The 25,611-nt window shown below is 39.2% G+C and overlaps 1 protein-coding gene across 3 annotated transcripts in view; it reads left to right on the top strand.

Annotated features, from left to right (window-relative positions):
- The window catches only part of ROBO1 (roundabout guidance receptor 1), a 1,375,987-nt gene extending 1,350,632 nt beyond the window's left edge, over positions 1-25,355 (top strand). For all 3 annotated transcript variants that reach the window (XM_089682911.1, XM_089682910.1, XM_089682909.1), the window contains 5 exons: positions 82-488; positions 1,183-1,335; positions 18,633-18,941; positions 20,817-21,010; positions 23,030-25,355. In XM_089682911.1, the coding sequence (XP_089539037.1) occupies positions 82-488; positions 1,183-1,335; positions 18,633-18,941; positions 20,817-21,010; positions 23,030-23,044 (1,078 nt within the window). In that variant the 3' untranslated portion in view covers positions 23,045-25,355. The remainder of the gene's footprint in view (positions 1-81; positions 489-1,182; positions 1,336-18,632; positions 18,942-20,816; positions 21,011-23,029) is intronic.
- The last annotated feature ends 256 nt before the right edge of the window (positions 25,356-25,611 follow it).

Genomic DNA, 25,611 nt, shown 5'->3' with positions numbered 1-25,611 from the left:
TATGATGTGAGCCTTATGTTTTATCATAAATCTAACATATTTGACATACTAAAATTTTGTTGTGTATTTTATTTCACACAGACGACATCAAATAAGTCCTCCTCCACCACCAAGACCCATTTCTCCGCCTCATACTTATGGGTACATTTCTGGGCCGATAGTGTCAGACATGGATACAGATGTCCCAGAAGAAGAAGGAGATGACATGGAGATGGAAAGCAAGATCCAGAGCCGCAGACTTCTATTACGTGGCTTGGAGCAGACACCTGCCTCCAGCATTGGGGACTTAGAAAGCTCTGTAACTGGTTCCATGATCAATGGATGGGGCTCTGCCTCCGAGGAAGACAATGTCTCCAGTGGACGTTCTAGCGTTAGTTCATCTGACGGTTCATTTTTTACAGATGCTGATTTTGCACAGGCTGTGGCAGCTGCTGCAGAATATGCTGGACTAAAAGTAGCAAGACACCAAATGCAAGAAGCAGTGGGAGGTATGTTTTGTTTGCATATATATTAATTTTTATATGAATGATAGCTGTCATCTTAAACTTGCAATCAACTGGTAGACTAACTCACTTAGGGCCAGTTACGATGGGCTTTGCTAGGCAAATGTAGTGTGCTATTAACCTCAGTTTAAGGTGCTCCCAAAATCATTCAGAGTTCATTGCAGGTGCATTTGATCTATAACCCACCTGCTTCATCTGCTTTTCATTCACAAAGACATATTTGGGAAAAGATACAGTTCTAAAGCAAACAAAAGCCAGGTCTAATGTGTTCCTCAACATCCACCTTTGATATAGATTAGTGATTTATTGTGAAGTTCTCTTTGTGAACTTCATTGAAAGCACAACACTTCCCCCATGCAACAAATTGCAGATAAAAACTTTGTGAGAGCAGTATCCTCCCCATGCAATTTCTCCAGTTCACTTTCCCTGTTGATTGTGGGACTCTAGCTTTGAATCAATTGAGGCATCTCATACTGCTGCAGAGACCACTTCTATTACAATGAAGTCATATCTGCAAATTAAAGAGAGACAGGGAGCCATGTGAACCTAACCCTAATCAAAACCATTATCCTGGTCTTCTTTGCAGATTTATTATTCAGAGTTTGAAAAACAAAGTTATTAAAGCTGTACAAAAAGGGAAAGCATAATATGTTTACCACCTCACCTTCTCCTTTCTCAGGCCGTAGGCATTTCCATCCAGCTCACTGTCAGAGGCCTACGAGTCCCGTGTCTACAGATAGTAACATGAGCACTGCTGTTATACAGAAAAGTCGCCCGGCCAAAAAACAGAAACACCAACAAGGACATCTCCGAAAAGAAGTCTACACAGATGGTGAGACTCATTTAAATACAACACAATTAGGCTTTTATTACAGTTCATTTCAATGCATATGGCGTGAAGCTCGTTGCTCCAATTTTTTTTCCAAGTCTCACATTTTTGGAGGTCTAATTTATTTTTAATGTGTTTTAGCACATTTTATTGTGCTAATGAATCTTGTTGAGCTATCAATGTAGAATGTCATTTTGCAGTTCTGTTCTGATACGAAACAGGGGTTTCTACATTTTTTTTTACCTTTAGTGGATTTTAGGTAAACAAACTTGTATTTTCTGTCCACAGTAATATCCCCTTAGCTCATGGGTTTCAAACTGGCGGCCCTCCAGCTGTTGCCAAACTACAAATCCCATGAGGAATTGCAAGATTGATAGTTACATGCATGACTCCCAAAGGCAGAGGCATGATGGGACTTGTAGTTTTGCAACAGCCGGAGGGCCGCCAGTTTGACACCCCTACCTTAGCTGATGAAAATCAGGCTTCTTATATTTGAGTTTTTATTTTGATTTGCAAACATAATACATTTCAGACATTTGGGGAACATTTTCCATTCAATCACCTTTTTTTGGAGATTAGAAAAAAACATCCCTCCGTTAGTCATGCACACACGACTGACAGTTTAATGCAGGAAAGCAAAAAAAAAAAACAAGGATATTACAGATAACTACTGTACTACAATTGATGATATGTGTAATCTAATGCAGAAACTAGCATTATACAGCCTCCCCCCCACCCCCTTCCCCAACCATATTACTGTTATACACTCACCAGGCACTTTATTAGGTTCATCTTGCTAGTATTAGAGAAAATATCCCCCACACCGATACACCACCACGACCAGCCTGAACCATTGATACAAGGCAGGATGGATCCATAGAACAGCTTTCATGTTGTTTGCGCCAAATTCTGATCCTACCATCTGAATGTTGCAGCAACCAGTCTGCCCATTCTCCTCTGACCTCTGACATCAACGAGGCATTTTCCTCCACACAACTGCCACTCACTGGATATTTTCTCTTTTTTGGACCATTCTCGGTAAACCTTAGACATGATTGCGCATTAAAAATCCCAGTAGATCTGTTTTTGAAATACTCAGACCAGCCCATCTGGCACCAACAGCCATGCCACGTTCAAAGTCACTTAAATACCCTTTCTTCCCCATTCTGATGCTCAGTTTGAACTTCAGCAAGTCGTCTTCACCATGTCCACATGTCTAAATGCATTGAGTTGCTTCCATGTGATTGACTGATTAGCAATTTGTGTTATCAAGCAATTGAACAGGTGTACCCAATAAAGTGGCCGGTGAGTGTATACATTAATAGAGTGAACAGCCTTATAATTGGGAAAACCAGAACCTGAACACTTGGATTTTTTTGTATTAGAATTCAGTAGACTTGTCGAATGTACTCATTGGGGAAGGGGGAGGGTATTAATTAATTTACAACATTACTAAGTCCAAAAACAAAAAGTGTAATATATTGTACCCTACTGTTCCTTAGATGTGGTGGTCGCATTAGTTTTCTGTCCATATAATACCTGCTGACCTTGCCAAAAATGCAGTTTCCTTGTGTTTTCATGTAAGCAAAAAGACAGTAAAAACATACAAACATCCTAAACCTCTATTCTTATTCGGGGCAAAGCAACAGGTTTGCTTTAATATCCCTGCCTCTCCAACTTACCTTTACTTCCCAGTACTTCCAGGAATGTTGGAGTATATGATAGCACAGAGGCAATTAGGACTGTTGTCCAAAGTCCTGTGTGTAAGCTACAATTCCAAAGATTCATAGCTTAGAATGGCATTTCTTTAGTTCCTGGTGGCAAAATAGATCAGCAGAGGAGTGGAAGTAGGGTAAGAATAAGCTGCTGGGGAAGGCTACATTTAAGCAAATGTCTACTTTTTCCATGTGATAGTAAAGCACAGATTCACTTTAAGCCCTTTACGAAACAATATGCATATATGCAACATCAGGGTAGGTAGGCCTTAACCACTTGCCTTACAGAGGATTTACCCCCCTTCCTAACCAGGCCATTTTTTGTGATACGGCGCTGTGTTACTCTAACTGACAGTTGCGCAGTCATGCAACACTGTACATAAATTAAATTTATGTCCCTTTTTCCCCACAAATAGAGTTTTCTTTCGGTGGTATTTCATCATCTGTGCAGTTTTTATTTTTTGCTCTAAAAACAAAATAATGTAAAAAACAAAACAATATTTTTTACTATAAAACATATCCAGTAAAAAATGAAACAAATCTAATTTCTTCATAGATTTAGGCCAAATGTATTCTGCTACATGTCTTTGCTAAACAAAAAACCCAATACATGTAAATTCATTGGTTTACGTGACTGTTATACCATCTTAATATGGCAGTATGTATACTGGAATTCTTATTTTATATTTTTTATACTAGTAATGGTGGCAATCAGCGACTTATAGTGGGACTGCAGCGGGCATTCTGATACTGGGGGGGGAACTGACTAACTGCCACTGACATCCTAATGACACTAAAACAGTGATTAGTGCTAATAAAAAGCACTGACACTGTACTAATGACACTGGACAGGAAGGGGTTAACACTTGGGGCGATCAAAGGGTTAACTGTGTGCTGTTTAACATAATGTGCTGTGTGTTTTACTTGGGAAACATACTGCTGTGTATTTTACTGCTGTGCAGAGAAATACACAGCAACATGTTACTGCTGGCAGGAGAGAGACCTGTATTGTTTACACACAGGTCTCTCCCCTGTGAGTGATACTCGGCGATTGCCAGGTGCCAGTGGGAAATCTCCAGCCAGGATCTGGTGATCGACATCTGTAGCCACCAAAAGGAATGGAGAAGCCATGGAGAACGTTGTGCTGCCTGTTGTGATGATCGTTTTGGTGGTGGGTCAGTGATGGTCTGGGGATGCATATCCATGGAGGGATGCACAGACCTCTACAAGCTAGATAATGGCACCCTGACTGCCATTAGGTAGCAGGATGAAATCCTTGGACCCATTGTCAGACCCTAAGCTGGTGCAGTGAGTCCTGGGTTCCTCCTGGTGCACGACAATGCCCAGCCTCATGTGACGAGAGTATGCAGGCAGTTCCTGGAGGATAAAGGAATTGATACCATTGAATGGCCCCCATGCTCCCCTGACCTAAATCCAATAGAACACATCTGGGATATCATGTTTCGATCCATCCGACGTCACCAGGTTGCACCTCAGACAGTCCAGGAGCTCAGTGATGACCTGGTCCAGATCTGGGAGGAAATACCCCAGGACACCAACCGTCGTCTCATTAGGAGCATGCCCTGGCACTTTCAGGCATTCATACAAGCATATGGGGGCCATACAAACTACTGAATACCATTTTGAGCTGCTGCATTGAACTATCACCGACAGCTCATGGTTAATTACCAACGAGAATGTAGGAGGGGCTGCTGCTGCTGCCTTTACCACTGTGCAGCCAATCACAGTGCTGCATGATTGGGAGCTCTTCCTACTGGCCTCGGACATTAAGGCTTATTTAAAGTACTGGTTTCTGCCATCATAAGGGGGTTAAAGAGCAGAGAACATTTACTTGGCAAAAGGAATAACTACTGCCCAGTAGTCATAGCTCTTACCGTAAGGTACTATGGAAGATACTAGCAAGGGTTTTAAAAATTCACATGGTTGCAGCCATTTTATGGATGAGAGCAGTAAAGACTGATTGCAAACTCAATGAGAGATTTGTCAGCCAAAGAGACATTAAGACTAATGGAAGCAAGATAAAGTGGAAGTGAGTGAGTTGCAGCTAGCAACCAATCAGATCCCAGCTGTCATTTCTTAGTGCAGGCTAGAATATAACAGCTTTAATCTGACTGCTATACACAACTCCCACACAGCCATTGTATGCAGTATTTAAACATCATCTCCATAGTGTGCATTTTATAGCTGACCTTGTTTTAAGAATGTGTCTGTTAAACGAACACAAAATGACAGATTGCATAGTAGGTGATACTATAAAAATACCTTCCTTCCCCCCTCGAACGAGCCTGCGTAATTATCTCCATTTGACATGAAAAGCACACATTTGAAAGAATGCAAGGATAGTCTGTGGCGTTATGTGTGTTTTACTAATGGAAGTAATTAGCCTATTACCAACAATGAAAGCTTGCCTTGGAAAGTATATATTATATAAAATCAATCCATTGACTGCATAATGATAAATTATTTTCATTTTGCCCTTGATAGACAGCTCATGTGAGCTGCAATATTTTCCAAAGCACTCTTATCGGCAATCAATACACTTAACTTGCTGACACTGAATTCCAGTTTTATTGATTTAGATTTAAAACCAATTATTTGAAAATATTCCATTAGCAGTGCAGAAAAATACAACGTAAGTTGTAAGTTTCCCCCAAGAACAATTTGGAAATCCTTTGCACTTAAATTCTCAGCAAGATCTATATGCAGCAATGCCCATGGCCGTTAAGAGTCTCACTGTCCCTGATGGGCTTTTCATTTAATTACATATTACTAAAAATGCAGCAAGTCAAGGTGAGCGCTCAAAGCTAGAGTTTTCAAAGTCCTAGTTGCTGTTTCCATCTATAACAGAAAATAAGCACAACCCCCTAAAGTGGTTTTCAGTTTTGGATAGCGTATGGATATTTTAGAACCCCAGTCAGGTTTACCCACTGGGAAGATTCACCTGTTCCATTTGTCCTCAGGACCACTGTCACCAATACTGAAAGTGAGGGAGAATCCAAAATTTGGAGTTGTCACCAGAACAGAGAGAAGGGAAATCTTTCAATGGAAGTACTGGATCGATTGACTCCGGTCTAAGAGGATGTTTCTCTCACTTTGGAGATCCTGTTGTCTCTAAACTAAAGCAAGTGAAGGGAGATCTCCCTAGTAGAGCAAGAATGGCAAAAAGGAAAATATGAATGGGCATTCCCTAATTATCCAAATGGTACAGGAAGCAATACACATATTTTCTCCAAATAAGGAAGCCCAACCAGCTTAAAGTTGAACTGCAAGGAGTAGAAGAAATGTCTATTGCAGATGCCAAGGGACCCTGCACAAGCCAGGGCTTCAAAGAGAAGATTTGAGTGCTAGCTGCTTGTGGAGAGGGGGGGTGCTCCATGGAAACTCAAGGGATAAAGAAACATTTAACCCATGCTGTACGGGGGGATCCCCAGTGCAAGGGCATTTTTTCTTTTCTTTTCAGCTTTAACAATCAAATATACATCTATAAGGGTCAGCCGATCTATATTTAAAATGTCAGATAAAAAATGCATAAGAATCAAACAACTTTTACCTATGAGGGACCCCACCCAAATTACAGTCTGAAATCCTGGAGTCTCATTCCTTTTGGTGCATTCTTGGTAATATAAAGTAGGTAAACTATCTCCCATGTATAGAGATTGTAGCAAAAGAACAGAGTGAGGATTCAGAACAGAGATCTCACCCACTGAGTTCCCTAAGAGTAGATGATTCAGTTTATCAGCATATAAAGCTTGCTATACAATATGAGTTTTTAATGTACTGACCCTCTAAAAATGAATATATAAGGAACTATTAAACTTCTGCTGTGTTCCATGTTTTTTTTTGTATATATTTTTTCACATTTGACATAAACAGGACTTATCTCCTATTTCATATTACAATTTTCTGTGGTCGCTTGCTGAGATTCAAATCTCCATACAAGTTAATGAAATATTTATAGACAAACAGCAGAAATGGCACATTTGAATAGAAAGACATGTGCACGACATTTGGAGAAGCTGAAAAAAAGGTCTGCAGATTATTGAAACCTTTATTACCGAGATAAGCTGATTACTTTATCCAGTTGCACTGCACAGTGTTTTCCTGATTGGTTGTACAGAGTTCCATAGCACCATTTACACTGAATTGTCCAAAATAAAATACTTGCTTTCACCCTCTTTTATCTTTTGTTGAATCTCAGGCTGATAGTCTCCTTCTTTGCAGCCACTCCCTTTATACAAGCATAATGACTGAATGACAACTTTCAGCACAGGTTTTCTGATTGTGACAACAGCGAACCATGCATAATATGTGCTGAAATGGCCATTTGTAGTCTACACTTAAAATCAATGTGCCAGTGACAATGCAGGAGAACAATTGGGAAGCAGGGAATGAGCATTATCAGCCTCTGAGTGCTTTACCATGGCAAGATCACAGGACATTCTATTAATTAAAGCTGCAGATTAAAAAAATAAATAAATGGAAATAGCTTTTTAAATGATGTTAACATGTTAAAGCTAGTTATGGGATTTTAAAGACTGGCCTTACATTTTACAATGTGTCTGGTTTCTTTATCATTCCTAGCATGTACACATACTTTACAACCATAAACGTATAGTAGTTTGTGACTCTTACATTACGCATGGGCTGAAAAAACTGAATTACACATAGGTCAGTATTCTAAGATATGTGAAATAACTCTTGAAATAACTTTCTAGTCTAAGGGAACCGCTGCTAATAATTACTGTAACTACAACTCATGAAACATTAGTGTGATGGACAGTGGAAAGAATGCTCCCTACAACTGTGTTTATTAGGGACAAATACCCCCTTACAGATAGCTTAAAAAAATCAGTGGTGTCAGTTGGAACTTATCTGAGAGATAGAAATTGCTCGTTGCTCAATGAATGCGTAGCGAAACCTCTGGAGAAACCCTAGGGTGTCACAGAACCTTGGTTGAGAAACACTGTTATATACTGCATATACTCAAAATATGTATAAATAAACCTATATGGAGACTGTGCATGTCTAATTATCCATTCACCATTTTTCCTGGTTCTAATAGCGCATCCTCATATGGACTTTCCATTAACATAGACTCACCAGCCACTTTATTAGGTACACCTGTTCAATTGCTTGGTAACACAAATTGTTAATCAGCCAATCATAAGGAAGCAACTCAATGCATTTAGGCATCTAGACGTTGTGAAGACGACTTTCTGACATTCAAACTGAGTATCAGAATGGGGAAGAAAGGAGAATTAAGTGACTTTAAGCTGGGAGCCAAGAGCCTAACCCTAACCCATTGGCCTAGCTATGACTCAGCTGTCAGTGGCACACTCTAAGCAGTCTATCAGATAGGATAAGTTAGATAATTTTAGCCTTGGGTCAAGCTAAGATTCAGTGTGTGTCTTTAGGGTTAATTGAGAGGCGTTCTTAATCAGCATCAATGCTGGGCACCTCCAAGTGGTGTTACATTTGCTATCCATGTTGTCCTTTTACAATTTAAGCTTATCTTCAAGAGATTTAGATACCTACAGATAGCCTTAAGTTACCTGTAGTATGGAGTGAGACAAGCTAAAGCTAAACAGCAATTCGATATAGAAGTCACAAATTAATGGAACTAGCTATTCATTAATAAATACAGTGCTCCAAAAAATTAAAGGATCCCTTTTTAATCAGAGTATAGCATTAAGTCAGTTAAACTCCTGGGATATTGATTTGGTCAGTTAAGTAGCAGAGGGGGTTGTTAATCAGTTTCAGCTGGTCTGGTGTTAATTAAATTAAACAACAGGTGCACTAGATGGGCAACAATGAGACGACCCCAAAAACAAGAATGGTTTTACAGGTGGAGGCCACTGACATTTTTTCCCTACTCATCTTTTCTGTTTTTCACTAGTTTTGCATTTGGCTAGGGTCAGTGTCACTACTGGTAGCATGAGGAGATACCTGGACTTTACAGAGTTTGCAGAGACAGTCCAACTCCTCCAGGATGGCACATCAATACATGCCATTGCCAGAAGGTTTGCTGTGTCTTCCAGACAGTTCCAAGAGCATGGAGGAGATTCCAGGAGACAAGAAGTTACTCTAGGAGAGCTGAACAGGGCTGTAGAAGGAACTTAACCCATCTGCAGGATCGGTATCTGCTCCTTTGTGCAAGGAGGAACAGGATGAGCACTGCCAGAGCCCTACAAAATGACCTCCAGCAGGCCACTGGTGTGAATGTCTTTGACCAAACAATCAGAAACAGACTTCATGAGGGTGGCCTGAGGGCCACATGTCCTGTAGTGGGCCCTGTGCTCACTGCTCGGCACCATAGAGCTCGATTAGCATTTGCTATTGAACACCAGAATTGTCAGGGCCACCACTGGTGCCCTGTGCTTTTCACAGAGGAGAGCAGGTTAACTCTGAGCACATGTGACAGATGTGAAAGGGGCTGGAGAAGCCGTGGAGAACATTGTGCTGCCTGTAACATCGTTCAGCATGATCATTTTGGTGGTGGGTCATTGAGGCATATCCATGGAGGGACACACAGAGCTCTACAGGCTAAACAATGGCACCCTGACTGCCATTAGGTATCGGGATGAACTCCTTGGACCCATTGTCAGACCCTAAGCTGGTGCAGTGGGTCCTGGGTTCCTCCTGGTGTACGACAATGCCTGGCCTCATGTGGCGAGAGTATGCAGGCAGTTCCTGGAGAATGAAGGAATTGATACCATTGAACGGCCCCCATGCTCACCTGACCTAAATCCAATAGAACACATCTGGGATATCATGTTTCGGTCCATCTGACGCAGTCAGGTTGCACCTCAGACTGTCCAGGAGCTCAGTGATGCCTTGGTCCAGATCTGGGAGGAAATTCCCCAGGACACCATCCATCGTCTCATTAGAAGCATGCCTTGACACTTTCAGGCATGCTTACAAGCATGTGAGGGCCCTACAAACTACTGTGTACCATTTTGAGTTGCTGCATTGAAATTTCAGCAAAATGGACTAGCCTGCTGCATCATTATTTTCACTTTGATTTTCAGGGTGTCTTTGAATTCAGTCCTCTGTAGGTTGATCATTTTCATTTTCATCAAATGATGGGGCATCCTTACATTCCTAACACATTACCCAGTTCATACCAGTATAGATATCCAGCATGATATATTCCCCCATTGAGATCTGATGTGTTTTCAAAGTATTCCTTTCATTTTTTTGAGAAGTGTATTTAAAGTGATAATAAACCATCAGTTTTAGGCACTTTCAGAAGTGGATTTATTTATTTACTAAATATGCAGCTTTTATATTTTTTAATTCCTACCTATGTTGTAGTTTAAGCTGGTGCCATGACCGCTGCCCCAGGTTCCCTGTTTCAGGGAGTCTTCTTTTTCTTGCAGCATCCTATCGAGCCATCCTTCCATACAGGGGCTAGTTGTAGCTCCCTACACTGTGTGAATCAATAGAAACACACAGCCCCTAGAATGGCAAGGGACTGTACTCTTCCTCCCTCTTCCTTCCTTCTCCAAGCTAACAGACTAACTTAGTTTGCACTGTCCACTGTTAACTCTTTCTTGTGAAGACTGAAATTCAGGTAAGCAGCATTGAGAGAGCAGGAGCCAGTAGCATTGAAAGCTGTAGACTTTAAGCATGGGGTAAGTATTTTAAAGGAGATGTATGGCCAAAGCTCTTTTGGCCATACCTTTTCTGTGTATAACAGGAGTAAAATTGGTTTTGCACTCCTGTAACCCAGATTCAGTCAACAGCAGGCTAAAGCCTGATGTCAGCTGACGTTACTGAGCCGGTCCAGGCTCTGCAAGAATCTCGACGATAATGTTAGGATCTGCCTACATGCCTGACCGGCATTGTTGAGAGTCTGAGTCAGCTGCTCCTGTCCCCTCCACAGCCTGGTGCACCAGTGATCACTGGAGGGGCAGAGCACAGATCTACGACTGACAGTCATCTCTCTGTGCTCAGAGCAGACTCGAGAACTGAGCGATCAGTGGCCTTTCACAACGTACAGATAGCAGGAGACAGTTGCAGTTTTTTTTAATCTCACGCTTCTCTTCTAATAAATAATTTACTGGGGATGTATTTTATCATGCTCAGTTTGTTAAACTAGTAAAAATGTTGAGGGTTTAATATAACTTTAAATTTATTTCCTTAATACAGCTAGTTTAAATACATGAATTTGACATTGAACTGGTTTATTTCAATCCCCTATACAGCAGCACTCAAACTGGGATAGACATGGCAAGACTTGGGAGACAAACAGGTGTGTTTCACATGCTGGTAGGAGGACCTTACACACCTCAACAGTCTTACTGCTCTTTCACTGTCCAGTCAGGGGGTAGAGGATGTGTGTGTGCGGGGGGGGGGGGGGGGTGGAGGGGGTGGAGGGGGGGACCCACTGCATTTCCTAACTGGAAGTGGTTTCATGCACCTGACTGGGCAGAAATACAAATAATTTGACATCTGCAACAACTCCCTTACATGTATTTCATCTGTACAAAGTACTTACTTTCAATTTTAAGTTCAATTTTAAAGGCTTGGTCGAAAATAATGCATTTTTCAGGTAGCGTTCCACTGGGTACCTTTAGGGGTCAAGAGACAAATGTTTTTTTTTTTAAATTAGAGTTGTGTCTTCTATGTATCTGTTGCCACTTCAAGTACGCTTGCTGTGAGGCCAATACATAAAGTGTTACTTCAAGAAAATTTTGAGAAAATAAACATGAAAGCTCCTAATCATCTCCCTCCATGTCTTCACACACAATATTGATCTCTGCTGAAAAGGTAATGCTTGTTTTCCAAAGAATTCTGCGAGGGAAATACGAGCAGTATTATGTTTGAAGAGAAAAGCCCTTAATGAAAACGCCTCAGGAGGCGCACTTTTTTTTTTTTAATAAAACTGCTACATTCCTTCCTCTTCTGCCTTTCAAAGGAAAACAGCTTGCAAGCCATGCTGTAAATTTATGTTCTGTACGTTTTCCTATTTTTTGTCATCTTGTCAGCCTTAGTAAATTTGTTGAAGGGGACGCCCGTCTCCTGCATCTCTTGCTTTGCCGCCTCCCGCTTCTTAGCAACAGCAATCTGATTAGGAATTTCATTACCAGTCAGCAATTTTTCAAAGAGGGGCATCATTTTCCATTATCATATGAAAGCTTAATATTATAGATTCTTATCAATGGCTACACAAGGGCTTCACAGTTTTTTTTTTGGCCTGCCCGTGAATAGCAGGTACTTGATAGGAAAAAATGACAAAGCACACAGCAGGAAGAGCACAGGCAATTTTGGAATGAGTGGTCTGCCTTTATTATCTGTTCTTTGCCTTGAGTATATGCTCAGGAGCCTATATCTGAGATTAGAGGACATTTAACAGAAACATGACAGTGTACCTGGACACGATGGCTCCTCAGCAGCCTCTGACTGTCAGCAAAACTGAGATGTTTCAGGATTATCTGATTTTAGGAGGTTATTGCTGTGGGAGTAACTGGTTACGTGGTTTATTATTGTGTGGGTTAGGAAAAAATACATTTCATCAGTTATTTAAGATACATTTAAGAAACATTTTCCCATTAGGCAGGTATTAAAAATGTTTAGTTATTAAAATATTAAGTTATTCAAAGGTTCCTATAGACAGCTTTTGAAACAATTTTGGAGGAAAGGATTAAAGCAGTCAACTCCCAAGTTGTATCACCCTTCATTTAACCTTTGTGATTCTATTGCCCTATTTAAACCAGCACTTGAAGCTTTGATGGGGAGGGAACGTTAAAGCACCCAAAACACATTGGATTTTTACCTTTGGACTTCTATGATGAAGTAAATAATCTTTCACTCATGTAATTGTTGTATGGCACTCTTGTTTTTTTCCCTAAACTCTCCTAGTCACCAAAGTCCCCTTGTGTTAGAGAGCTTCGTAGCTTGAGTCATTTTACTCAATTTATCCTCACTGAGAACCAAAACCAATTCTGGATTTAGCATCTCTTCCTAGTTACACTCATACATAGTACCAGATTAGGTGATGATCTATTGTCTGTCAGCTACCTACAGACACCACTGAGACTTAATGTTGGGGTATAGCAATCAGGTAAGAACTAGTAGGCTCTCCAATTGCTATTCCCCATGACCATCCTATTATTTATTACAGGTACTCATTTATCATCATCAATTTACACAGCACTCTAAACATACAGGTGAAACTCTAAAAAATTTGAATAATGTGCAATAATGTCTAATATATCAGTAATGCAACTTAAAAGGTGAAACTAATATATAAGATAGACTCATTACATGCAAAGCAAGATAGTTCAAGCCGTGATTTGTCATATGTGTGATGATTATGGCTTACAGCTCATGAAAACCCCAAATCCACAATCTCAGAAAATTAGAATATTACATGCAATAAATAAAACAAGGATTGTACATAGAACAATATTGGACCTCTGAAAAGTATAAGCATTCATATGTACCCTTTTTGCAGCAATTACTGCCTCAATGTGGCGTGGCATGGAAGCTATCAGCCTGTGGCACTGCTGAGGTGTTATGGAAGACCAGGATGCTTCAATAGCGGCCTTCAGCTGTTCTGCATTGTTCGGTCTCATGTCTCTCATCTTTCTCTTGGCAATGCCCCATAGATTCTCTATAGGGTTCAGGTCAGGCGAGTTTGCTAGCCAATCAAGCACAGTAACCCCATAGTCTTTGAACCAGGTTTTGGTGCTTTTGGCAGTGTGGGCAGGTGCCAAGTCCTGCTGGAAAATGAAGTCAGCATCCCCATAAAGCTCGTCTGTGGAAGGAAGCATGAAGTGCTTCAAAATCTCCTGGTAGAGGGCTGCGTTGACCCTGGACTTAATGAAGCACAGTGGACCAACACCAGCAGATGACATGGCTCCCCAAATCAACACAGACTATGGAAACTTCACGCTGGACTTCAAGCATCTTGCAGTGTGTGCCTCTCCATTCTTCCTCCATACTCTGGGTCCTTGGTTTCCAAATGAGATGCAAAAGTTGCTCTCATCAGAAAAGAGGACTTTGACCACTGAGCAACAGACCAGGTCTGTTTCTCTTTAGCCCAGGTAAGACGCTTCTGACGTTGTTTGTTGTTCAGGAGCCCATGTCCAGGATCCATCTGTGTGTGGTGGCTCTTTATGCATTGACTCCAGCCTCAGTCCACTCCTTGTGAAAGTCCCCAACACTTTTGAATGGCCTTTTCCTGACAATCCTCTCCAGGCTGTGGTCATCCCTGCTGCTTATGCACCTTTTTCTTCCACACTTTTCCCTTCCACATAACTTTCTATTAATGTGCTTTGCTACAGCACTTTGGGAACATCTAACTTCTTTTGCAATTACCTTTTGAGGCTTTCCCTCCTTATGGAGGGTGTCAATGATGGTTTTCTGCACAACTGTCAGGTCAGCAGTCTTTCCCATGATTGTGATTCCTACTGAACCAGACTGAGAGACCGTTTAAAGACTCAGGAACCCTTTGCAGGTGTTATGGCTTAATTAGCTGATTAGAGTGGGACACTTTGAGCCTAGAATATTCCACCTTTTCACAATATTCTAATTTTCTGAGATTGTGGATTTGGGGTTTTCATGAGCTGTAAGCCATAATCATCACAATTATGACAAATCACGGCTTGAACTATCTTGCTTTGCATGTAATGAGTCTAGCTCATATATTAGTTTCACCTTTTAAGTTGCATTACTGAAATAAATGAACTTTTGCACGATATTCTAATTTTTCGAGTTTCACCTGTATATTGTACATTCACATCAGTCCCTGCCCTCAGGGAGCTTACAACCTAAGGTCCCTAACTCACATTCATACATACACATACTAGGGCAAATGTAAACAGGAGCCAATTAACCTACCAGTATGTCTTTGGACTGTGGGAGGAAATCTATACAGGCACAGGCAGAACATGCAAATTCCAGGCAGGTAGTGCCATGGTTGGGATTCAGACCAATGACACTAATGCTTCCAGGCAGAAGAGCTAACCACAAAGCCACTGTGGTTGATTGATTTCCTCCCTGACAAGATGGTGCAGAGGTGTCTTTATCTATTGGCCCAAACATAAATGGCCTCTTGATCTGAATGTTTACATTAGGAAGTAGCTGTGGAGGATAGATTCTTAAGGGGGATCAGTTTGCCTTGCACATCCAATTACCCTCTGATGTCATCTATATCCTGAAGGGATTTTTGTACAAAACTGAAAATTTAGTAGTCATAACTTATCTGACTTGTGTAATGTTATTTATAGACAGGTCTGTTATCGAATGAATGGACCAAATACTGGGACCCACAGAGATTGTTTTCTTTCCCCAGACATCCCTTTTTCCCCTTCTTTTTGTTGCATTCTCCTTTTCTGCCTCTTCTACCCTATTCCCCTCCTTCTCCTCTCCTTTATTTCTCTTCCCCAGATTCTATCCTCTACCATCTTGCCAAAGACCAATGTAGCCACCCATGCATAATTCTTAAATATATATATATATATATACACACATTTATCAAAATATTAAAACTGAATAAAGGCTGGTGGAAATCAGCTGTACTGAGATGCCAAAAAGGAATGGTTAAATGTGAAAACAGTATTTTATGAAAAGCTATTGTCTGTGATATGCAGTGCTTTAGCAAACTAAATGTCATCCAGTTGGGTATAGATCTGCTTACAGGCTGTGGTCACATGTATACCATGGAGGTTCAGGCACATTTGCATTTGTTTCAGTTCTGTTTTAGGCATGTTGTGAAGACCTCCTTTTAGATTCTGTAGGTGGTAAAGTGAAAGTCCACATGCCAAAATACTGGAGGCGCAATTCTCCTAATGCCCATTAGTGAATTGCATCAGATGTGAAAAAGGTCCATTAATTAATATTGATTTTTCAGAAGAAGGAGATTATCCTGTGCTGGAACACAGTCTGGTGTGAACAAGTCCTAAAGCAAATTGAGCTCAGCATTTAATGCCCCTTTACAAAAGGCTGATAGAGGAATAGATAATCCTAATGACCTTATGGAAATGTAACACCCTTTTAAAAACATTATGCTTACCTTTTTTCATCCTGTTTTATTTATTTCTTAGCAAACTGAGCCTTACAGTTTGCATGAAATAAAACAATAAAAATGGTGAGAAACAAATGAAAATTCATCGAATCTGCATCCTCATTTGGAAAAGGAATAATGCAGAAAGAGGCTGCTTGGCCTTAGTGGCCATTAGAATGCATCCTGCATTAACGCAGTAAATTTGATATATGGGATCAATATAAGTTGTGTCTTATTCAGCATATTGTCTAAAATAGACTCCCGCTCCTTCCTAATGTCAGCGCTTCAATTAGAAGGCCTGTAATGTAAGTATAAATAGCAAATTTCTGTCAAATTAGTCGCTGCTGTTTCCAGTTTATTCAGCTTTTAGTCATTTTAATGCTCATTTAGATATTACAAGCACCATTATTGCAAGGCAAAATAAGGCAACAACTCCTTGTTTTGCTTTCTTTGTCAAATACCGGTACTTTATGCTCCTTTTTCTAAGGAAAATGTTACATATCCTGCAGCAAAATGATCATAGCTCTGTAGGTTTCCATGTGGTTTGTGTACCAGAAGCTGCATGCTAAACTTTATTTTTTAAAGGTAATATGAAAATCATAATTATTAGTAGTGTAATAGGTTGTGATAAAAATGCTTAGTGACCCCCATTTAAACAACATTTAAAATTATGTTAACTTTAAAACGTTTCTATATGATTTTAGTGATTGACTTTACATCAGTTTCTGCATAAATGCACACCACAAATATGCATGCATGCATCTAATGCCCATAATAATATACAAATATGGAATATTGTAATCCCTACTGTAAATCACAAGAATATTAAATTTCAACATATAAATGCACAAGGTTGCTGACTGAATACATTTTTATAGGTCACATAATTCCAAGGTCAATCCAGATATCTTTAGTCATTTATTGGTGTAATCATCTTGTAATACTCCAAAACTAGCAGACAGTCTGATAGACACTGGCAGACATTCTATAAAATGCCACACTCTTCAGTGGTCTGTTTAACCAAGGGATGCTTTGCTTTGTGGACAAATCAATAGTGTTTAATTCAAATATTTAATCAGTTATAGTATTCAAACAGAATTAACTGTCCACGTTGTGCATGCAGATATAAATGATACAAAATGACACCGACACCTAAGATATTCATTGTGCACTTTGTTTTCTGGATATTTGTCCATCTGTATTTTATGGCATTCGTTTTCAAAGAAATTCAGCAGATTGGCGAATCTTGTTTTTAAATGTGACAGTTGAATCTTGTTTACTATTTTAAAAGAGTAGTCACCCATAATTTTCAGAAAATTCACCTATTGTTTTCAGGTGACTCATCTATCAGCTGCTGCATACCACATAATATAGAGATTTCAATAACAGACAACCTTGGCTTGTCACATTTAAAGTTGAACAAGATTCGTCCATCTGCCACATTACGCATACAGAAAGCTGAATTGTGGGAAAACATTTGCCGTGCAAATCACACAACAAACCCCTTATAAATGTAACACGAAGTGACCTCTGTAATGTCTCCTGCTATCACATCTAACAGTACCTGTGTATAGAGGCTTTTGTATGCTCTTTATTGCTTCCTTTCTTGTGTCACAGCTCTCTTGCAATCTACTCTATCTTCACAAGTTAGTGAAATCTGCCTAGATACAGTGACATCATACCTTCTTTCTCAAACTTTTTTCTAGAAATTGATGGCACAGCCAACAGTAAAAAAAAATCTTCAGCAAATCGGTTAAGGAGAAATTAGATTTTTACACATAGTTGTCAGAGCTGCTATCTATATATATTAATGCTGGTATTACTTGGTACAGGGCTTTTGGCATTGTAAACAAGTCAAAATCCTTAAACTCCTCTAATTGGTTCTAACATCTAAAACACTCACTAACCTTTCAGCACAATAACCCTCACTTAATCTGTCCCATAAAATGTGGCCCTAATTTTAATCTCCCCAATGCTGAATTCTTAATTTAACACTTATCCTACTCCTTAAATGTAACACCATCCCTTGCACTTAATCTAATGCTAGCCTTACACTTGTAGATTCCTTTCATTTGGCTCACTTGATTCCCCCATCTAAGCTAAACAACATGGCTGTTGTGTTCAAGTAGCTGCAGCACCAGTGGCTATCTGACGACACAGACAGTGATTGCATCTGATTGGATCCAGTCACTGCACAGTCACACTTTTCTACTCGGCTCCATTGATTTTTTAATCGAAGTTTGCCAAGCCATGCGGTGCTTACAGGGCCACCCACAGAGATTGATATTTAGCTGATTCCAGCCTTGTAGACTTCTCCACCCATGCTGTTTAGCCATGTATGGATAGCTTAAGCCTTGAACATAAAAAGATTATCATGCAATAATGATATGATTCATTTACTTGCAGACACCAGCAAATCCACCAACACTGTTTCTGATAGATATTTGAAGTTGTTTACTGCTGTTATGAGCTTTCTGTTCACAATAAATTATACACGGATGCAGCCATTACTATATATAGTCTGACAATAAACTCATTTATCTTTTGTTTAGATTTACCACCTCCACCACTGCCACCTCCTGCCATTAAATCTCCAACTGGACCATCCAGAGCACTGCTTGATGTACGTTCTGGGATATCACAAAAGTATATGCCTGCAGAGCAAAGACTAGACAGGCCGGCAGAGAGAAAAGGTCCCAACTACAGAGGGAGGGATGGAACGGATAACAGACAACAAGCTGAAGTCCGGACAAATTCAGGAGAAAAGAGGGAATCTCTAGAGCAACATATTGATGGGAAAATGAAACGAGGGAAACTAGCAAAGAAAGATGGCACGCCAACAAAATCCTCTCAATTACAAGGTAAGTCATTTTTTTAAAATTCACTATTCATTATTTGTGCTAATACTGAAACAGACACTAATGCTCACAGCCAGCAGAATGACCTCTCTGCAACATGTTTAGAGGAAGGTTGGTAGATGCCCTCAAGTATCAGGCCACCCAAAAATAATGTTTCAAAATGAGGTGGACATCAGCAGTTTGAACCATCCTCTGGTTTATTATCTATCACAAGAACTCTGGTAACCAGATCTCTACAGTTAGGTCCAAGCCTCAAATCATTGTGGGTGGCTGAAAAAGCCAGACCATTCTGAAGAGTTCAGCAGCAAGAAGTCAGGTTCCACAGCTTGGTAGATGGAGAAATAAGCTCCAATGAGGTGACTACACCACTGGCAATACATGGGAGGCTAGTTTATGATTCCATACAACCATTGTTCATGTGGCCATAACTGAATTAAGTGACTTGGAAGAAATAAACCCTCAGTTGTTGTCAATTACCCATTTAAACAGACACCCACCAGCTTTTCTAAGTGTTTTTCTTTAGAATAGATATCAGCCAAAGCCATAGTTATCTTCCAGAAAGGTAAAACTTTAAACCATAATTAGTTAACCGCTACCCGACCACCCTCTTGCAGAAGTACCGCTACAGGGTGGCAGGGCTGCGCAAAAACATGTATATATATATATATATATATACAGTGAAGGAAATAAGTATTTGATCCGAGAGACAAAATAGCAACACAAAATTCAAAAGAAATGCATGTCTAACAAATGATGCACTCATTTGTTCATGTTCATGAGGGAAATAAGTATTTGATCCCCTTCACAAAACATGACTTAGTACTTGGTGGCAAATCCCTTGTTGGCAATCACAGAGGTCAGACGTTTTCTGTAGTGTGCCACCAGGTTTGCACACATCTCAGGAGGGATTTTGGCCCACCCCTCTTGGCAGATTCTCTCCAAGTCTCCAAGGTTTGGTAGCTGACGTTTGGCAACTTGAACTTTCAGCTCCCTCCACAGATTTTCAATTGGATCAAGGTCTGGAGACTAGCTAGGCCACTCCAGGACCTTAATATGCTTCTTGTTGAGCCACTCCTTTACTGCCTTGGCCTGTGTTGGTGTTTGTTGTGTGTAATTGGAATGTCCTGCATCTAAATGCAAAGCAACTCTCTGCATTGAGTTACAATTCATAAAGACTGAAATGCCCATTAAGAAAATAAAAATATTGGGGTTGGTTATCTCAAATAGGCTGTTCATGTTGCTAGAGAAGTTGAAATTTCCAAAGGAGCTTAGTGAATGAGGTGCAGCTCTGCTGAAATCCATAATCCAATCATGTGCAAGCAGAAATGCAGTTTTTTTTTCTTGCACATAATTGAGTAATATTTGCAAAGTGAAACTTCACCAAATTCAGTAAGACCAAAAAAAAAAAACCACAGCAATGCAACATGCTTAAAATTTCAACATCAACACAATAGGGTTGATTTACTAAAAGGCAAACATTCTGTGCAGTGCAAGTGCAGTTGGTCTAGATCTGAGGGGAAGCTCTGAAATGAAGGGAAGCTGTGCTGATTTCTATCATTCAATCATGTGCACGCAATAATGCTTTTTTTTTAATTTTCCTTGCATGTGATTGGTTATTGTTTGCAAACTGAAGCTTTACTTCATTTACTAAGCTCTGTAGCAACTGCACTTGCAGTGCTCAGTATATTTGCCTTTAGTAAATCAACCTCAGTGTGTTAAAAGAGATGTCAAACATCAACTCAAGTGCATGTAGTGCCCTTCATCGCACATTAAATGCAAGTGGCATAAATCCAGCCTTATGGGTACTGTTTTTTTTATTGTTCATACTAAGTTCCTATCCTTCACGCTATATTAATTAATACATGTTGTCTTCCACAGAGGATATCTTGCCATATAGTAAACCAACATTCCCCATATCAAATAATCCTAGAGATCCTAGCTCCTCCAGCTCTATGTCTTCGAGAGGCTCGGGTGGAAGACGAAGAACAGATCAACCAGCAGGAAGGAGAAACGCAGCAGAGATGCAGCTTTTAGGGTCATATGAGCGTACAGTTGATGAAGATGAAATTGAGGTAAATCTGGGCTGACAAGAGATTATAAACCGTAAGGCAAAAAAAACCAGGGACCTGCATATGTCTTTAGATATTTTCACAAGCCTTCAAGAGCTCTGAAAACTGGGATAGTTTTTATGCAAATACCAAGTTTAGCTGGCCAAAGTGAGTTGTAGACCATTCTCTCCTACCAGCTGTTCCTCAGGCACCAGGATGTAAAGTGCAGGTTTTTTTACTCGGGGGACCTAATGAAAAGACCGGATATGTCAAGTGCACTGAACCTGAAATAAGTAAAACTGAATTTAAAATATAAGTGATTAAAATCACTCACAATCAAATAAAGCATATAAGCGTATTTATCTGGCCATCATTGACTGTTCATGCCCTTATGGTAAAGGTCTGTCAAAACATTGGGAAAACGTGCTGTATGCATCAGTTCTCACACATATGTAACTCTCCTGATATTTATATGAATGCAAATCACATTATTTCTTCAGGTACTTCTCAAAACCTTTGTTTTCTGTATTAAGTGGTTCATCTTATTTATTTTATTATAGATCATTAAATAGCACCAGCAATTTACACAGTGTTTTACAGACTTTTCTATTCACATCGGTCCTTGCCCTCAAGGAGCTTACAATGTAAGATCCCTATCTCACCTAAATAATAGCACACACATACTAAGGCCAATTTAGACAGGAGCCAATTACCCTACCAGCATGTCTTTGGAGCGTGGGAGGAAACCAAAGTGCCTGGAGGGAACCCACGCAAGTTCAGGAAAACCTGTAAATGTCATGCAAATAGTGCACCCACAGGGGTGTGGCTGAGATTTGAACCAAGGAACCCAGTGCTGCAAAGCATAGCTGCTAACAAGTCATTGTGCTGCTGTTATTATGTACACCAATGACTTAAAGAATAAGTTCGCAATTGGGAACATGTTACATGTTCCACCCATTTTTAAGGTGGAACATGTAACATGTTCTCAATGCTGAAACCACTGCCTGCTGCCCCCCTCCTTGTGACAGAAGTATGGGGAGAAGTTCCCCATACAAGCTGTCACTTTTTTAAAAACAGAGCAGCCATGTAGGGCTCCACCCACATAGCCGTGTCATTTATTCCCAGTGTTCTGTGAACGAATGAACTACTGTTCAATGAACTACCACGGCGCTGTGGGGCGCTGTGGAGTGCCATGGGAGTTCATTGAATCTTCCTGTCAGTATATCTGCATGGCACTAGTGATCTGCTGATCACTGATGCATTGGTTTACAGGCTCCTGCAACCAAAAATATTAAATGCACCTGCAAAATAATAAATTTACCTGTAAAAAATGTGCATTTATTATTTTTGGTGAAAAGGTGAACTTATCCTTTAAGCCGGCCATAGATGGTTTCAATCTCGGCCGGTTCAGTAGGGACTAGTCGAGATTCTAACCATGTATGGGCAGGCTGAATGTACCCAAGTTGATCGATCGATGGACTTGGGTACAACAAGCCTGTCAGATTTTACATGCAATTATTGCTATAAGCTATAATAGCCACCGGGAGAACTGTGGGGGGATTTCTCCATCAACACTGACTGTGTTGATGGGAATTTAGTGATATTTTTCCTGCAAACCGTGGTTGCAGGAAACACAATCGCTACATCTGAGGCCGGCTTAATTTTGAAATCTACCTGAAGTAAATAACATGTTTAATGATAATAAGCTTAATTGTTGTTTCACAAATGTGGATAGAATTTAGTTATTTTTTAAATCCTCATAGAATCAATTATTTTCTCTGTTGCAATTTAATTTCCTGATTTTAAATGCAGCCTCCACTGTTATTTATTGTAGGCATTTTCCTCAACCCGATAAATCATACTTTATAAACATAGATTTTTATCATGGTAGCTTTCATTAGTAAAAATGAATTGGCTATCCCCGGGAATTGAAATATTATGTTGTTTTTGTAAGGGCATTAAAACTACAGGGGGAAAACTGATAGAGAAGATTAGTTGGAGAGAAATATATGTTCAAACCATTTGTGTCATTTTGTTTTACAGGAAACAGAAAGTTGAAAGCTAAAGATGGAGATGTTGGAGATTCTATCAGATATTAAATCCCTTAAGATGCCTCAAGATGAAAGACCTTATGCCAGAGATACTGTTCAGTGCAATCAGATTGTATGCGCTCGTTCATTTTATACACATAACAGCTGAGAACCTTTTTCGCTTTACTTGTTTACACCCTCTTTGTATAAGGCCACCCTGACGTTTCCCCCAGCACCCCAAAAGCAGCACTTAATCCAGGCACCTTCTTACTGCTCCGGCCACAAAGGCAGGTTGTCAAGTCTCAAGGTGTTGGTGCCAAGACTGCTGCTTTAGAGAAACAGACAGCTGAAGGTGCCAAGACTGGAATTGTAAGCTTTCTGCCCACCAATATCTCCTAGAACAACTCTTGCCTATCAAGCTCCATTGGGAAGTAGCGCAGAGCGTTGCCCCAAAATCACCAAAGCACCAATGTCTATCCATAGCCTAAAGCAACCACTCAAACAATGGGAACCCATCTTCAAATGTGTAATGTTTTCACAACTGACCATAAAATTTCATTAAGTGAAAATGCATATAACCCAGGATGCTTTCGTTGTAGACCTGAATTTACTGTCCAGCAGTATTGACCTTCATTGTCCTACTTTATAAAGCAGTATGGAGGTGATTTCATTGTAAATATGTACTTTTTTCATACATTTCTGTGGTACTTGTCTCCTTCATTGTCCATCATTAAAAATATCTTTGGTATTACATCCTATTGATCATGCAGAAGTCAAGCCAGTCAAATGCCTGGTGGTCTTGGGATTCATAGAAATAAGATCTTACAGAAAATCATTTATTTTTCCATTCAACAACATTTGTAGGAAAAAAAGAAGAAAAAACAAAAAGTATAACATTTGTAATAAAACACCAAGTAAAAAAAACTGCTAACCCTCTCTGGTTATTTATCGGATGGCGCCTCTTCACAGAGTCAGTCCCGCTGAGAAAAGAAAAGTGCCACTTCAGGAAATTTGATTTGATATGGTTATTTTGTAATGCACTGTTTTGTTGGTTTTAAAAGCACAATCACTAAACTTTATTTTTAAACCATTGCAACTATTAACCTTTTTTTGTCTTATTGAAAATGTTGGAAAATCATTATTGTTATTATTATTTTTGTTAATGCATTTTATTAATGCTGAATTTATTGTCATACTGTTTGGAAAGTTAGTCGTTGGTGGAGCATTTGGTTCTATCTATGTCTTCATGAATTGTCAAGTCTGTGTTTTATCATTACTGACTAAAATGTATCTCTAGAAAGAATCATTTCTAATCTTTCTCCAAAGGAATTGTGTCTCTCTGGGGCCAGTCAGTAGTGACAAAAATGCCTATAGTGCATCTTTTAATATTTATTTATGCCATAGTAAGGAACCTGACAATAAAAAAAAAAATAATCACTTTATGCATTAAAGAAATAAAAAACATCTAAAAATAGCTACACGTTCAGTTTTGGTCTATAAAGACATTACAATTATATTATGATAAATAAGACAATTCTTCCTTTTCTTATTGTAATCCAAAAGAGACAATAATAATTGAAACAATTATATAAAGCCCAAATGGTAAGATTTGTCTTTATTCCACAGCTACTTAGGTACACAGAAATACTCTAAGTTCAGTGGCAAACCATGTAACTTTTGTTCCAAAATCTATTTTTTATAATGCAACTTTATCAAGCTGCAAGGAGAACTTTGTTTATCATATTTTTGTATTATACATGTAACTAAAAATGGTCACATTGAAAATAGCCAGCAATGTCTTAGTTCCGCCTACTATAGTATAAATAAACAAAATTCCTAACCAAATTTTCATGGTATAAAATAAACGGGATAAACTGAAATGGAAAACAAAACAATTTCTCAACAATTTTTATAACTCTGTCAATCTCAAAATAGCACATGTGTGCTTTAAATTAACCACATGATGTTTTCTGTCCATGAATGTTGTACCTGGTTTATATTGTGTACCTTAAGTTGCCAATGGTGCTAAAGCATATACTTTTTTGTTTTTTTTTGTTTTTTTATTTTGTTTTGTGTTTTGTTTTAACATGGCTGCCTTAAGGTCTCAAAGAACCAGAAGTGAAATACATTCTTTGGTTAAAAAAAAATCTTTATTTTAAACAAGAATAACACTTTGAAAGATTGAGAATTGTAAGGGAACAAACCATATGATTATTGTTTTTATTATTGTTCATTTAAGAAAACATCTTATTTTTAGCCATAATTTTGCATACTGAGGATCAGATAATCCAAAACATAATTTTTTTTGTCACATTATTTATTAAAACTGTTCTCAAGAACCTTTCTTGTGCTCCTGTGTTTTCTTTATTCATTTTACCATGAAATGTTTCCAGATAATTACGCAGTAATTTTACATAAAGGTCTATTTTCAGTTATTAACCTTACAATAAATTGTAATGAAGTTCCATTTAGGTATGTGTGGGAAATTCTTATTGTTGATGAGAAACCCATGTTGCTACAGAGAATATTTAATTTTTGTTCATTACTGTAAAAAAAAAATTTTGTGATTCAGTTTAGTAATTTAATCTGAAAAGT

Source organism: Staurois parvus, unplaced genomic scaffold (genome assembly GCF_062004578.1).
Source record: "Staurois parvus isolate SC_StPar_1 unplaced genomic scaffold, SC_StPar_1.0 ptg000299l, whole genome shotgun sequence".
NCBI classification, from domain to species: domain Eukaryota; kingdom Metazoa; phylum Chordata; class Amphibia; order Anura; family Ranidae; genus Staurois; species Staurois parvus.
This window is presented reverse-complemented; position numbering and strand designations above follow the sequence as displayed.